Genomic DNA, 15,617 nt, shown 5'->3' with positions numbered 1-15,617 from the left:
ATGCAAAAAAAAAAAGGTTAATTAAGAAAGCCAGAAAGAGTTTTTATTTCAACTTATGCTCATTTATTTTTTGCTTCCACCTCTCCGGGATTGCCATCTGAGATACTTTTTGGACATCTTTCAAATAGACAACACCTTATATAAGACTTCGAAAAAAAATGAATAAAGACCTTACTCATGAGTCATGTCTACTAAAAAATGAATAGGTAATTCTTCAATTGTCTCAATAATCAATCTTTTTACCCCGTTTCTATGTAACGCCCTGTTTTAAATAAAGTCCTAATTCGAGGCTGTGGTCCGAACAGCGGTCATAATAAGGATTAGGGCATTTATAAAGGTAAGATTTAGGCCTATTTGGATGTGGGTAATGGGGGTATGTGACCCAATAGCTCGGTTTGCACTTTGGGTTCAAGGGTAAAACGGGAATGTAGTGTTTCAGACTTCTTTTATTTATTTTGGATTTTAGTTCGGTTGGGTTTCAGGTTAAATAAGTTTATAGAAGTGTGGGGTTTCCCGTTACCTTTCCATGGATATAAGGATCGTCGGAATTAGATTTATAATGAAGAAGTTATGGCCTTCGGAAGTTTCGTGGTTTTCAGGCTTAGCCGAGTACACGGGGCGTGCACAAAGCGTACACGAGGCGTACTTGTGAAGAAGGCAGTACGTTGGGCGTACTGACCAGGATGGTCGCGAATGTTCTTCGGAGTACGCTGGGCGTACGCCGATCATATCAGAACCCTATTTTAGGGTCGTGGACCCTATTTAAACACCTTATCTCATAGCCTAACCCTAATATCTTCAGCATCTGCCCCTCTAAACCCTAGAAATCGTCCTTAATCATCCATGGTCACATTTTGGAGCTCATGGAGTCCATTTTTGGAGTATTTGGTCCATTTTCAAGAAGGTGGAGTTGATGCAAAGATGGGGGATCAAGGAGAAGCTTATGGATCTGGCTTTTGTGACTCATTTTCAGCTTAATAAAGGTATAAAGCTTTGACCTTGATCATTCATCTCTTAGATCTACCATTATGGGTTTTGGTCCCTTTTTGGTCCCAAGGATGAAGCTTTATGGTTCAAATCCGATTCATAGGCTTAGGGTTGCCACCCTTGGTGCTATTTGAGTCCCTAAGGCAGAAAGTTGCCATCTTGGAGGTCTTAATGGGTTCATGCAAGAGTTATGGCCATTTTCATGGAAGTAGATTGCTATACTTTGAGTATTGGGTTCATGTGGGTCATACAAGTCACCAAGTCAGTGACTTTATGGATTAAGACGTTAAGTAGAACTCAGATCTGTAATTTGGTCTCTTGGTTTAAAGCATTAAGTGCTTAGTAGCAAAAGGACTTAACAGAAGAGTACGGTGGGCGTAGAAGCTGGTACACACAACGTACAAATCACGAACATGGTACGCGCTGTGTACAGCTGAGTACGCCCTGCACACTCAGTCAGAATGGGTTTCGCATAATGGGCTTCGGGTTGGGCTGTTTATGGACTAATTGGAATTGGGCCTTTGTTGGACTCTATAAATAAGATATTTTGGGTCAGGTAGTGATGGTGGATCATGGGGTTAGGCCCAATTAGGAGGTTGGGCCCAATTTAGTAAATTGGGCCAATAATGGGATTTATATATGGACGTTCAAGTTAAGGACTTGGTATTGGGCCTTGGCCTAATAATGAGAATGGATTTAATGAGAGGTATGGACACCTAGTCAAGAAGGTTATTTTGGGTATTAAATTAGTATTGATTATGTGATAGTTCGGGATTCCCGGTGGGACAACAGTCAGAGATTTACAACATTTCGGCATTACTTGCGAGGTGAGTTATCCTCACTATACTCAAGGGTCTAAGGCACCAAGTTCGGCCCTTTAGATTGTTATTGGGTTATGTTATGCTAGTATGATCTGTTAGATCAGTATCCTATAGGGTAGGATAATATTATGTGGTATGCGGTATGATCTGCTAGATCTGTATCCTAGAGGGTAGGATAATACTATGTGCTATGTGGTATGATCCGTTAAATCAGTTGTCATCTATAGACTATTATGTGATTATCTATTATATGTGCACATGTTTTGTTTGGCAGTTGAGGCTTATCTACTTTATGCGAAAGCCAATAGACCTGGTCATTCCAACCTGTTGGTTGTGGGCCGTGAGTATTCTATCCCGAGGATGATTGGACTCATAGTATGTGGGCATTCCAACCTGTTGGTTGTGGGCTTGGAGTATTCCATCTCGATGATGATTGGATCCATAGTATGTTGGCATTCCAACCGGAAGGGTGAGGGCTTGGGGTATTCCAACCCGATGGTTAACTGGACCCATAGATAGTACTTTGTTTATGATTATATGTGTATTGTTGTGAGTATGGGTATTTTGGGGGAGCTCACTAAGCTTTCGGGTTTACAGTTTCAGTTTATTGTTTCAGGTACACCAGGGGATCGTGACAAGGCAAAGGCGTGATCGTACAACTCCTCACTTTTTATGTCTTTGTTTCTGGGATACTCTGATATGATACATTTTGAAAACAAGTTTCGTAATGGTTAATATGTTTAAAATGTTTTTAAAAGTTTAAATTTGGCATGATTTTTATGGATGTTACATTTTCTAAATCCAATTACTTGAACAACAAATAGCCAATGGATAGACTCATAATCAATTTTTGCAAAACACTCGGGAAACTTATTATTACAACTTCAAGTCATTAATAATCAGTTTAGACACAAATGTTACATCCCCACCTTGTTTGTCTTCAACCCAAAACCAATGGGGAAAAGAGCAGAGGATCATACTTTCCTTCATTTATATCGAACCACTTATCGGTTGTCATACTGTAATAGAAATGAAAAACTGAAAAGTTGAACAGATTTCACTCTTCCAAACAAGATCTAAGGCTTGTTCTTGGGTAAAAATCTATGATGTTTCTTCAAAACTTCATAGATATAAACTAGATCTACCAATTTTCAAGCAGAAAAACACTTGATAAATGAAAACTTACAATACCATATCAATGAGATTATAAAATTCCGAATAGATTTCACCATTCTGATCGTTAAACTTGCAAGAATTGAGAAATTCTTGAAGACAAAATATAATGTTTCTTAGTACCATTTGATGGAGTTTTAGGGGTCCAGATCGTTGATATAGCTCAATAAAATGGCAAAACTATGAAAAATCAACCCAATTATAACTTTTCATTTTAAAAATTTTACCCCAATCATACCACTATACCAGTGAAATTTTCTTTGTATTTGGATAACATTGCTATTATTGGGTAGATTTGTCCAAGTACCAATGCTCTTGTGGGAAGAAAACGAAAGTAGATAGCTATAATAAAAAAATCAATGAGAGTACATTACTAGTTCTTACATTTAGTCCTAAAAAATCAAAAGATTAAAGGCATGCACACAGCAAAAGAATGTGTATACCATCCTACTACAAAAGGGTAATTCTTGGGGTATCGTTTATAACCAACTTGAAAGAAAAACAGAGATCGTCATGGACTCGCAGTTACAAAAGGAGCATATTCATAGCAAGTTCTATTAGCACTGACTTTAGTAGGGACTGCTTCTCCAATTGTTCGAATCAAATCATCATCCCTAAGTCAAGGATTCATTCAGACAAATCATCGAACAGCTTGATTACAAAACTCGAAACTTCTCTCTAAAAGAAAACACATCTGGTAGCTCCAAAACCAGCATTATGCGGAAAGATTGTGATGTCGTAAACATTATTATTACCATCAACATCATCAGTTCCGTACAAATTTGGAATCCCTAACCGTGAGTCGAGAGCCGACTTTTGAAATAAGTCAGAAATTTTGCCCAATTACGATGTTGCTTTCTCGAAAGGGCCGCAGCCACCACAACTACAAGGATACTACCAATTAGAGATATGTAATGATTTAAGGGGTGGCGACACTAGGTTCGATCTGGGTCATATGGCGGAGCTTTTCTTTTGCAATCACACGAGAGCAGAGGTCCTTTGATTCTTAATTCCGATCGGCTCATTTGGGTTCTAGCAGATAGGAATCATAGGAATCATCAGTTTGGGTTCTGTCATTTTCGGTTCACCTGTTTAGTAATCGGTTGTCAAGCAGAGGTAGAGTCCATGTAATTAAATTATAGTCTCAAACTCGTTAGAGTAAATTACATGAATCTGCATGTGAAAAAGTAAACCTTCAACCCCTATTTTCAAAAATTAATTCGGATCGTTCTTTTTTTTTTTGAACTTGTACATTTCATCCATGTTGGCCTGAAATGACTATATTGTCCTTTCTCATGTCTTTTTTAGTTTCTTTTTAATTTGTTTATTTCGTTTAATATAAAAAAATAAATAAATATGGATCACCACACCCCGTGACCCTAGATTCACCCACCCCCATTCTTTTAGGTTTTTCATTTGTTTGGGTATAGGCATCACCGACACCATCTGCCACCATCGTTACCACCCTAGAACCATAATCTGCCACCAATAACCCCTAATAGATAGAGATCAGATGTTCTGTTTCCCACAAAATCAAAACATTCCACAAGTTTTGTTTGTTTTTTACATAATCGCACACATCAGTTCAATAAATCCAATTACCCACCAAAATATATCACTAAAATCGAATCCCCTACCAAAATTTTCCAATGAAAAAGATTCTAATCACATTTTGGATTTCAATTGGGATAAAGTAAGGAAAATCTAATTTGATTTTGTGAGTGGGTTTACGTTGTTAATCACCACCATATCTGGTTGTGAATGAAGCTTGAATCAATGACAAATTGACTCGTCACATGGGGCAGAGATGGAAGAAAATTCAGAGGGTCCTGTTGGCTGCTTCGGCATCCCTCCTTTTTGTTATCCGTTTTGTAGAATTACTAAACCACCACCAACTCCACCGCATGCGACATTAGTTTTGAGTGCAACTGTTGTGCTATGGGGTTGGAGGGTTTGCTTTCAGCTGGCTTGAACATTGATGTGAAGGTTTGCTTCCGACATCAAGGGTTCGATGATGGGGAAGGAGACGAAAATAAAAGAGAGACAAAGATAGAAAGATAATGATCTTACAGAGACAATCTGCACTCCGACAGCCACCCAAAATCCTAGCCGCCATCAAACTTTCCTCTTTCTCCGGCAACACCACCATATACCTATTCTGACACTTAATAAATTGATACGGAACATTTCTTTTTATTCAATTTGAACGATAGATTACAAAGGCCTATATATAATTATATATAGATTGAAAAATAAGATAAACTAAGAAAACTAGATAAACTAGAAAATTTAAATAAAGATAACTTAGGCAAAAAGAAACATAATCCTAAACAAACTCCAACACTCCCTCTCAAGTTGGATTGTGAAGATTTCGAACACCCAACTTGCTACGTAAACTTTGAAAACGTTTTGCACCAAGGGCCTTTGTAAAAATATATGCTGGTTGTAACTCTGAACTAATAGCACCGGTCTTTATTTCTCCAATATTGACCCGTTCACGAATGAAATAACAATCCATCTCAACATGCTTAGCCCTTTCATAATAAACGGGGTTAGCAGCTATGTGTCCTTCTGCTTCATTATCACACATAAGGGAGTAGCTTCACTTTGAACTGCATCCAAGTCAAGAAGTAACCATCTCAACCATAAAACTTCACAGACGGTAGTAGCCATGGCTCTATATTTCGCTTTAACAAAAGAACGAGACACCACACTTTGCTTCTTTGTTCTCCATGAAACTAGAGCACCTCCGAGACTGATGTAGTAACCTGTGCACGAACGCCTAGTAGTGGGGCAACTCATCCAACTGGTGTCACAATAGGCTTCGAGAGTCAAAATTCCAGACGAAGGTAACAATAAACCTTGTCCAAGAGTAGACTTCAAGTAACGCAAAAATCTCATGGCAACATTCGTATGAGACTATCGAGGATTGCTTAAATTGACTAAGCTGATTTACACTAAAGGATATGTCTAGTCTCATCACAGTAAGATACAATAGTCTCCCAACTAACCTTCGATATTATGAAGCGTTAACCTCAGGACTGTCATCGTTTTTAGTGAGCTTCAAATGTTGTTCCATAGGAAAATCAATTGGTCTGCACGCTTGAACACCACTATCTTCAAGTATATCAGGTGTGTACTATCTTTGACTTATAACAAAACCTTCTGAGGAACGTGCAACCTCAATCCCTAGGAAGTATTTGAGAGACCCAAGATCTTTAATATTGAACTGTATATGCAACTGGTTCTTAACTTCTTTAATCTTGTCAACCTTATTTCCCATTAACAAGACATCATCAACATACATCAAAGCAATTATGTGTGTATCATTCTCTTTGTAAACAAACATCGAATGGTCAGCCTTGTATTGTAAGAAACCATAACCAGTAAGAGCTTTAGTAAATTTTTTATACCAGTTTCTAGAAGCTTGCTTTAATCCATAAATGGACTTCTCTAATTTGCATACGCGAGTTTCTTCTACATTCTTGAATCCTTGAGGTATCTTCATGTACACTTCTTCTTTAAGATCACCATGCAAAAACACATTACTTACATCAAGTTGGTGCACTTCCCACCCTTTCTTCGCAGCAACGGCCAAATCACACCTTACTGTCACCAACTTTGCAACATGAGCAAATGTTTCGTGAAAATCAACACCTTATATTTGCGTATATCCTTTCGCAACCAGACACGATTTATATCGCTCCACTTATCCATTTGGTTTGTACTTTATCTTATAAACCCATTTAGATTCTATAGCTTTCTTTCCTGGGGTCAGTTTGGTAATAGTCCACGTCTTGTTCTCTTCCAAGGCTTTTATTTCTTTCACCATAGCTTCCCGCCATTTTGGATCTTTACTAGCCTGTGCAAAACTCTTAGGCTCATCAAGTGAAGTGATGGCTGCCAAGAAAGCTCGATGATCATTAGAAAACTTATTATATGAAACATATTGAGAGAGAGGATATACCATACAAGAACTTGATTCGGGAGAGGGTAAGGAATCTTGAAGAGATGGTGGTAAGTCTGTGACATATTCTTTCAAATGCTTGGGCTGAAGTCTAATCTGGGTACCATGTCGAAGTGATTGTCCCTGATTATCAGACCTATCATTAGTTATTGGTGATTTTGGAGAATTATTATCAGGTTCTTCATCATTTACTGTGGTTTCTGAATCATTGTTGCCTGATCGTTGTGTCTCATCATTAACTTCTGTATTGTAATCCCAATTTTCATTTGTCTCTTCATTTGTGTTGCTTTCAATAACATTTCTCCGTTGGTACTCGTCATCAAAATTTCGTATTTCTTCCAAAGCATCAACCAAATACTCATTATTAATTGTTTTGTGAGCTTCATAATCTTCTCCAAACGAAAATTTTATCTCCACAAAAGTTACATCTCGGGTGGTATAAATCTTTTAGTTTTTAAGATCATATAACCAGTAACCCTTTTTCCCCATTGGATAACCAATAAAAACACATGGTCGTCCTCGTTCATCAAACTTATCACCTGCTTTCATGTTATCGTGAGCATAGGAAAGACAACCAAAAACCTTAAAATGATCATAGGATGGTATCCTTTTAAGTAAAATCTCATGTGGAGTCTTGTTTTAAAGAACTGGAGTTGGCAGTTTATTTATAATATATGCTGCTGTCATTACGCATTCTCCCCAAAATTCAATGGGTAGTGATGCTTGGAATCGTAAGGCTCTAGCCATTTCTAACAAGTGCATGTGTTTTCTTTCCACCACACCATTTTTCTGTGGTGTATAAGCACATGAAGTTTCAAACATGATTCCTTTTTCTTTATAAAACTCAATCATGTGTCGAGATTAAAACTCGGATCCATTATATGTTCTTATACGTTTGATATGGTTTTCAAATTGAGTTTCAATCATTTTATAAAATGTTATCAAATGCTGTGAAGCTTCTGATTTTTTTTCATAAGGTATACCCATACTCCACGAATATAATCATCAACGATAGAAAGGAAATAACGAGAACCATCAAGTGAAGCATGCTTGTAACGACCCCAAATATCAACATGAATTAACTCAAAACTTTTACTTGTTTTTGAAAAACTAGTAGGAAAAAGTAATCTACTTTGTTTTGCCCTAATACATGAATCACATAATTTGTTTGGTGTACCTAATTTTCCTAATTGTTGTATTTTCTTAAGAACTCCCTCTGACGCGTGACTCGACCTTCTATGCCAGATCTAATGCTTCGTTAATACCATCATCGCTACCCTTTGTCTTTTGAATGGTTGGAGATAGTACAACCTATCTCTTTCCTTACCTGTCCCAATCAGGTTCCTCATACGTAAGTCCTGTATGAAACAGGTTTTAGGCAAAAAAAGTTAGTGAACATTGTAAGTCATTTGCGAGTTTACTAACAGATAGTAAATTGCACTCGAATTCGGTAACATTTAACACACTTTTCAAAACAAAACCATGTGGTATATGTATGTTACCAACTCCTTCGATGTTGACTGTATCCCCATTGGGTATTGTTAGGGCTGTCAAATCGAGCAGTCGTGTCGTGTTTTTGTCTGACACGACACGACACGACACGACAAGGTTTTGTATAACACGAACACGACACGACACAATGTCGTGTTTTTTTTCATTAACACGAAAACGAACCAATTAAAACACGACAACACAACATGACACAACAAATATAATATTACATAACTATTAGTGTATTTCGTTCACACTTAAAGATATATAACACGACAAAAATGACAAACATGAAGAACATGACAACTACATGCTTAATCGTGTCAATTTCGTGTCGATTTATGAACATGAACACGACACGACATCGTGTTTTTTAATCTTGACACAAAAACGAGACGAACACAAATTTGAATTTTGATTTCGTCCTGATTTCGTTTCGTTTCGCGTATTTTTGTCGTGTCGTGTCATAAATTGACACCCCTAGGTATTGTAACAGATGTGTTGTTTAGATCTTCTTTCATTTTTTTTGAATAATGCCTTGTTGTGAGTAACATGTTCACTAGCACGAGAATCTATAATCCATTCATCATGAGTTTTAGTTTTACCTATCATGTTTACAGTGGGAGTTGTTTTAGTGTCACAGATCATCTTTATCAGCTTCTCATATTCAGCTTTTGTAAGACCAAGGCCTTGAATTTGTAGATCTTCAGTAGTAGTGGTTGCTGCATGTGGTTGCACCTGTGGTTGCGCCTTTGTTTTTCCAGAGGAAGTCTTTGTGATTGGTGTTCTTGGTGTCAACCATTTTGGGTATCCAATCAGTTCGAAGCATCCTTCCATGTTGTGTCCCACCTTTTGACAATGGGTACACCAACGATCATCATTCCTTTTCTTATTTGATGTTTGATTTGTGTTTCCTTTATTCTGATTCTTGGAGTAATTCTTTGATGTTTGAAATGCAGCAGAGTTATTAGTAATTACACGTGAGCTTCCAATTTGCTTTTGCTGTTCATCTTGACTGATAAGGTGGAATGCAACTCCTAAGGTGGGTAGAGGATCAGTGCTTAGTATTTGAGTTCTTAGCACACTATATTCCTCACTTAGCCCCATCAAGAAATCATATATCCTTTCCTTTTCACGCATCACATTAATTTCTTTTGTGATATCGCAGGAACATCCTTGACACGAACAAGTTGGTGTTGGATTGATCGATGGTATCTCATCCCATATTCCTCTGGGTTTTGTGTAATAAGCGGACACCTTCATGTTTCCTTGTTGAATCATAGTAGCAGATCTTCTGAGTTCGTATGCTCTTGGAGCATTCTCCTTCCCAAATCTTTCTTTCAAATCTTCCCATATCTCTTGAGCAGTAATAGCAAATTTCACACTGTTCTTGATTTCTTTTTCCATGGAACTAACAAGCCACCCTCGAACCATAGCATTACACCTCGTCCAATTCATGACATCTTTTGATTTATCTTATGGTTTGACAAGTGAGTCATCAACGAACACGAAATTGTTTTTGGCATGAAGAGCATTCGTCATCTCATTCACCCAATCGTTGTAGTTCCCCTCGCTTAATAGGTTATCACCAACGAAGTTTAAGCCTGGATGATCAGCCAATGAGAGAAAGTATGGGGATGATATGTTGATGGGTTTGTCAGTCGATGATGATGACGCAGGGGTTTCTCCTTCCGTCATATTATGCGAATCTTGAGTTTATCAGAGATCTCTGCTCTGATACCATAATAAATTGATACTGAACATTTATTTTTATTCAATTTGAACGAGAGATTACAAAGGCCTATATATAGATTGGAAAATAAGATAAACTAAGAAAACTAGATAAACTAGAAAATTTGAATAAAGATAACTTAGGCAAAAAGAAACGTAATCCTAAAGAAACTCCAACAACCCATCACCGTTAGGTCACAACTCGTAACCAGATTCAAACTACATATCAAAATCGATGTTGGGATCCATACAAGAAAATATGAAATCAAAATCAACGATGATATCTGCATTTGGTTCCTATTCAAACGGAAAGGAGAGAAAGAGACTAGTGTGCTGCAACCTTTTTTAACCATCTCCCCGGTCAAGTGTTGGTGGGGTTCAGTGACCTTGAAACAAAGAAGATAGAAGGAGAAGGGGAAGTGAACGAAGAAGGGTGGGTGGGGTATTTAATTTCTTTTTCTTTTTTTTTTTAATATAAAATAACTTATAATTAAATTAAAAATAAAATATTACGGGCAATATAGTCATTTTATGGTTGTCAAATGATAGAGCGTGTAAATTTAAACTAACAAGGGATAAAGCGTGCAAGTTTTAAAATAATAAGGGACGGTCCAATTTAATTTTTGAAAATAAGAACCGAACGTGCATTTTGGCACCTGCACGAGGGACGATTCGTGTACTTTACTCAACTTGTTATTTAAAGTGGTGGGTAGCTTTCACAAACCCCAACACGTAAAGAAAGAAGAAATAGTGTCCTCTTCTTCTGTTGGAAGCATGAATGGTTCTCGAGCAAGAAGGGTGTGTTAAGGGCAAAATGGCATTATGAAGATCCTGGTGGGAAGTGGATATCTTGGCATCCCAGAAATCCTAGAAGGAGATTCATTGGTTGCCCAATTTTTAGGTAAGTCACTGTGTTATTTTTGAATTTTAACCCACTTTAGGTTGAATAATGGTTTAACAATGTGTAATGCATAATGAGGAGAAAGACTGCACGTACCTAAACTTTTAGTAGATTTCGTCCCTATGAGTTTCTAGGAAGCACCGGGCGAATTCTTCTTCTCTCCCAAATCATCTTCTTGCATTGAGTGTTTGTGACTCCATTAGAAGTGCAACACTTGGGGCACTAGGCTTTCAGAAGTCAAGATCAAGAAGGATTTGTGATTGTTATTGCTACATAATAATCAAGGTAATGTTTCTAACCCTACTGATGTGTCAATGTCGAATATGTATGCTTAGTTATAGGGTTATTGCTTTGGTATTCATAGTTATATGTTTAATTAGAAAAACCTAGGTCCAAAGCAATTAGGGTTGCATGAACATCAGAGGATGTTATTATGCTCAAAACCCAACACATCCGGATTGAAGTGTCTAAAAGGATGATCTTTACTGAGGATCCTCTACCTAAGAGGATCCTTCTAACAAAATGATTGGCGATGTAGAGAGTTATCACCAGTCCTTTGTGGTGAGGATCTTCGATGTTTTCTTTATCTTGTTCATCGAAGGTGATTTGTTTCTCAATTGTGATGGACATGTTCTTCTGGGACCTCTCTTCTTTTTTCTCCTTAGACACCTTGAACGTCTTTTCGCTACAAAGTAAGAAGTTCCAAAGATGTTAGAACCTCCCGAAATAACATTAGTTACCTTGGCATCTAAAGGAGGGGATCCTGGTTTTTCTAGTATCCTCGTAGGATCTTTCTCTTTTTCCTTGGATACTTCTTTCCTTCTTCCTAGGATCTCATAGGGATGAAGGACTGGTGATAACTCTCTACATCGGCAATCACTTTGTTAGAAGGATCCTGGTAGGTAGAGGATCCTCAGTAAAGATCATACTTTTAGACACTTTAATCCGGATGTATTGGGCTTTGAGCATAACAACATCCTATGGTGTTCATGCAACCCTAATTGCTTTGGATCTAGGTTTTTCTAATTAAACATACAACTATGAATACCAAAGAAATAACCTTATAACTAAGCATACATATTCAAAATTGACACACTAGGGTTAGAAACATTACCTTGATTATTATGTAGCAATAACAATCACAAATCCTTCTTGATCTTAACTTTTGAAAGCCTAGTGCCCCAAGTGTTGCACCTCTAATGGAGTCACAAACACTCAATGCAAGAAGCTGACTTGGGAGAGAAGAAGAATTCGTCCATACTACCTTCCACACCTATCCATATTTGTCTCAAGTATCACCACAATGCCCTAGCAATATACATAACGTAGTGAGTGCTCAATCCTCACTCCTAGGGAATGCTAAATATCTCATAATTGGCCTAACGGCCTCACACAACCCACCCATGAAACTTCCACCAACCCTACAACACTTGTGTATGCTAACCATACATAACGTTGGACCCTATAGACTTTTGAATACTTAATCCTACCCTAAGCCCTTCATCAAACAAGAACAGGAAATAAGGCCAAACTAAACATTCTCAGGCTATAAGATCTTAATTATGTACGGTCGTGATGCATACACTAAACAACTACAATAATGATGTCAATTTCATGTAAGAAAAACCCTAGGCTATCAGGCATCATATAATCAGACAATTCTATCATGCGATTCCTGAAGATCCCTAGCCTAGTACTAACATGTTGTTCTAACATATCATAATATCAAATATCCATATGGTATTTTGGGGTCTACTTACTGGCTCCGGCTAATCGTACACTTGCATCCTCCTTTATCGTTTTGAAAACCATTTGAAAGTTATTTGAAAATATTTTCCTTGATTTGAGACTGGATTCACACAAGTGTTCCTCCAATTCACTCAAACCAAAGCTTTGATACCAACTTGTAATATCCATAAAAATCAAGCCAATTTAAAACTTTTCAAACATCCAAAAACCATTATTTATTACAAATGTTTTCAAAATAGTTCCATATTAGAGTTTTTCCAAGAAATCAAATCAAAATCATGAGGAGGTGCACAATCATGCCTTCACCTTTCCACGGTCCTCGGAAGTTCCTCAAACAATAATAAATAGATGTAAGCTCGAAGGCTTAGTGAGTTACCCCCATAATACCAACCCATACAACTGTAACAATATCATATCAACAAACAGCATACTATGGGTCCAATCATCCTAGGGATGGAAAATACCCCAGGCCCTCAACCATCGGGTTGGAATGCCAACATACTATGAGTCTAATCAACCATCGGGTTGGAATACCCCAGACCCTGAACCATCAGTTTGGAATGCCAATATACTATGAGTCCAATCATCATCGGGATAGAATACTCATGGCCCACAACCATCGGGTTGGAATGTCCAGGTCTGTTGGCTCTCGCACAAAACAGATAAGCCTCAACCACTGATTAAACATGGAGAAAACACCCAATTAGATAGGAAGATGACTTCATTGGTAACAGGCTTGCGGGGTAAACCACCCATATGGATACCCTTATGTAGCTAGAAGGTAAACAAGAAATCATTACCATTCTTACTTATTATTACTTAACTTTAGCATAAACTGATCATTTGATTCCAGGTACAATGTTATGGCATCTACAAAGCATTATGTTGGAGATGGAGGTACTGATAAAGGGAAAAACGAAGGCAACACCATCATCGATTATGAAAATCTGGAGAAAATCCACATGTTGCCTTATCTAGATTGTATTTCAAAAGGCATTTGCACTGTTATGGCTTCCTACTCGAGTTGGAATGGAACCAAATTGCATTCTCATCGTTATCTCCTAACCGATATTCTAAAAGAGAAGCTAGGGTTTAAGGCAAGTAAAAAATAACGTCTTTACTTTTTGTGCCATTATTCTCAATTTATGTATGTTACTTTATATCATTTAAAGTAATGAAATAAATTATGTACAGGGTATTGTGATTCAGATTGGGAAGCACTTGATCGGTTTCACAGTCCTTATGGATCAAACTACAGAAGTTTTTGCACTTTTTGTCACCAGTTTTACATATTTGGAATTTCTAGGTGATGGTTCCATTCAGATATGAATTATTTTTGGAGGATTTAACATATTTGGTAGAATCAGGGGAGGTATCCATGTCAAGAATTGATGATGCTGTTGAACGAATACTGAGAGTTAAATTTGCTGCTAAACTTTTTGAATATCCAATGTCTGACAGATCCTTGCTTGATATTGTTGGCTGCAAGGTAAACTTTCATATTAATATGATTATATTCTCAATTTCTTTTTTTCTTTTTTGTTTTTGTTAAACGTGATAAAAATCATCAGCTTCTGTAATCTGTTCAGCAACATAGAGAATTAGCACGTGAAGCAGTTCGCAAGGCACTTGTTCTTCTGAAAAATGGGAAAGATCCAAGAAAACCATTTCTACCATTAAATAAAAATGCAAAAAAGATTCTGGTTGCTGGAAAACACGCGGATGATCTTGGCTACCAATGTGGAGGTTGGGCTGCTACATGGGAAGGAACCAGTGGAAGAATCACTATCTGTAAGTGGAAAGGAATGGAATGGCTCATTCCATTCCATACCATCTAATCATAAAGTAATTCCCGCTATTTTCAGGAACTACAATTCTGGATGCGGTTAAAGAAGCAATTGGAAACAATAACACCGAAGTTGTATACGAAGAGAATCCAACAACCGAAAGCTTATCCGGACAAGATTTCTCGTATGCAATAGTGGCGGTTGGTGAAGCGCCATATGTCGAATCCGCTGGTGATAATTCCGACCTCACGATTCCGTTTAAAGGAGAGGAATTACTGAAGCAGGTTGCGTCGGAATTCGGGATTCCGACTTTGGCGATTCTGATTTCTGGTAGGCCGTTGGTTTTAGAGACATCGGTTGTGGAAGCATCGGATGGATTAGTTGCTGGTTGGTTGCCTGGGACTGAAGGGAATGGAATCACGGATGTTATTTTTGGAGATTATGATTTCCATGGAAAACTTCCTGTTTCGTGGTTCAAATCAGTTGATCAATTCCCTATGGATCCTCAACAAAACTCGTATGATCCTTTATTCCCACTTGGATATGGTCTAAAATGTAAAAATTAAACTTAAATGTGTTGTTTGTAATTTAACGCTATGTTCATGTTAGAAGACTATCAGTACACTATCGGATGTGTCATTAATTAAATAATAATTGCTTGCGTGACGTTCGTATTTTGTATTTTTTATATCATAAGATCAGGTTTACCAATAACACTCGTTAACTCACTCATCAACTCAAAAGCAATTCAAAAAAAGAACATAAAAAAAATGAGCAATCCACTAGGTAACAAATCCAATATTGTTCCACGACTACGAGCCTAAGTTTTGATAGGAACCTCTCTTTCATCCGCATGGCATCCTTTCATGGTTTATTTATTTTATACATTTATCAAAAAATTTGAATAGGAGTGATATCATATAAAAAAAAATTGAACAACTAGCAAAACCGTTAAAAAATATCAAAATGTTACAATATAAGAGAACAAGCAAGAACCCATGAACACCGGA

General features: G+C 37.4%; 1 protein-coding gene and 1 pseudogene across 2 annotated transcripts; one reads left to right on the top strand and one right to left on the bottom strand.

Moving 5' to 3' along the window:
* Positions 1–5,540: 5,540 nt before the first annotated feature.
* LOC145051015 (uncharacterized) lies at positions 5,541–9,873 on the bottom strand. Its single transcript, XM_078999172.1, has 7 exons — positions 9,045–9,873; positions 8,276–8,306; positions 7,932–8,091; positions 6,724–7,392; positions 6,144–6,600; positions 6,016–6,098; positions 5,541–5,900 (listed from the first exon to the last, which is right to left on the bottom strand). Exons 1-7 carry the CDS (start codon positions 9,871–9,873, stop codon positions 5,541–5,543), a joined length of 2,589 nt encoding a protein of 862 aa, XP_078855298.1.
* Positions 9,874–13,535: 3,662 nt separating this feature from the next.
* On the top strand, positions 13,536–15,183 carry LOC145052000 (uncharacterized; annotated as a pseudogene). Its single transcript, XR_013683896.1, has 5 exons — positions 13,536–13,601; positions 13,674–13,921; positions 14,015–14,309; positions 14,410–14,611; positions 14,686–15,183. The product of XR_013683896.1 is annotated as an uncharacterized LOC145052000 (transcript).
* Positions 15,184–15,617: the final 434 nt, after the last annotated feature.

Source organism: Lactuca serriola, chromosome 5 (assembly GCF_051521515.1).
Source record: "Lactuca serriola cultivar US96UC23 chromosome 5, Lser_US96UC23_V15, whole genome shotgun sequence".
NCBI classification, from domain to species: Eukaryota; Viridiplantae; Streptophyta; class Magnoliopsida; order Asterales; family Asteraceae; genus Lactuca; species Lactuca serriola.
The sequence above is the reverse complement of the archived record's forward strand: the minus strand, read 5'-3'. Positions and strand labels throughout refer to the sequence as shown.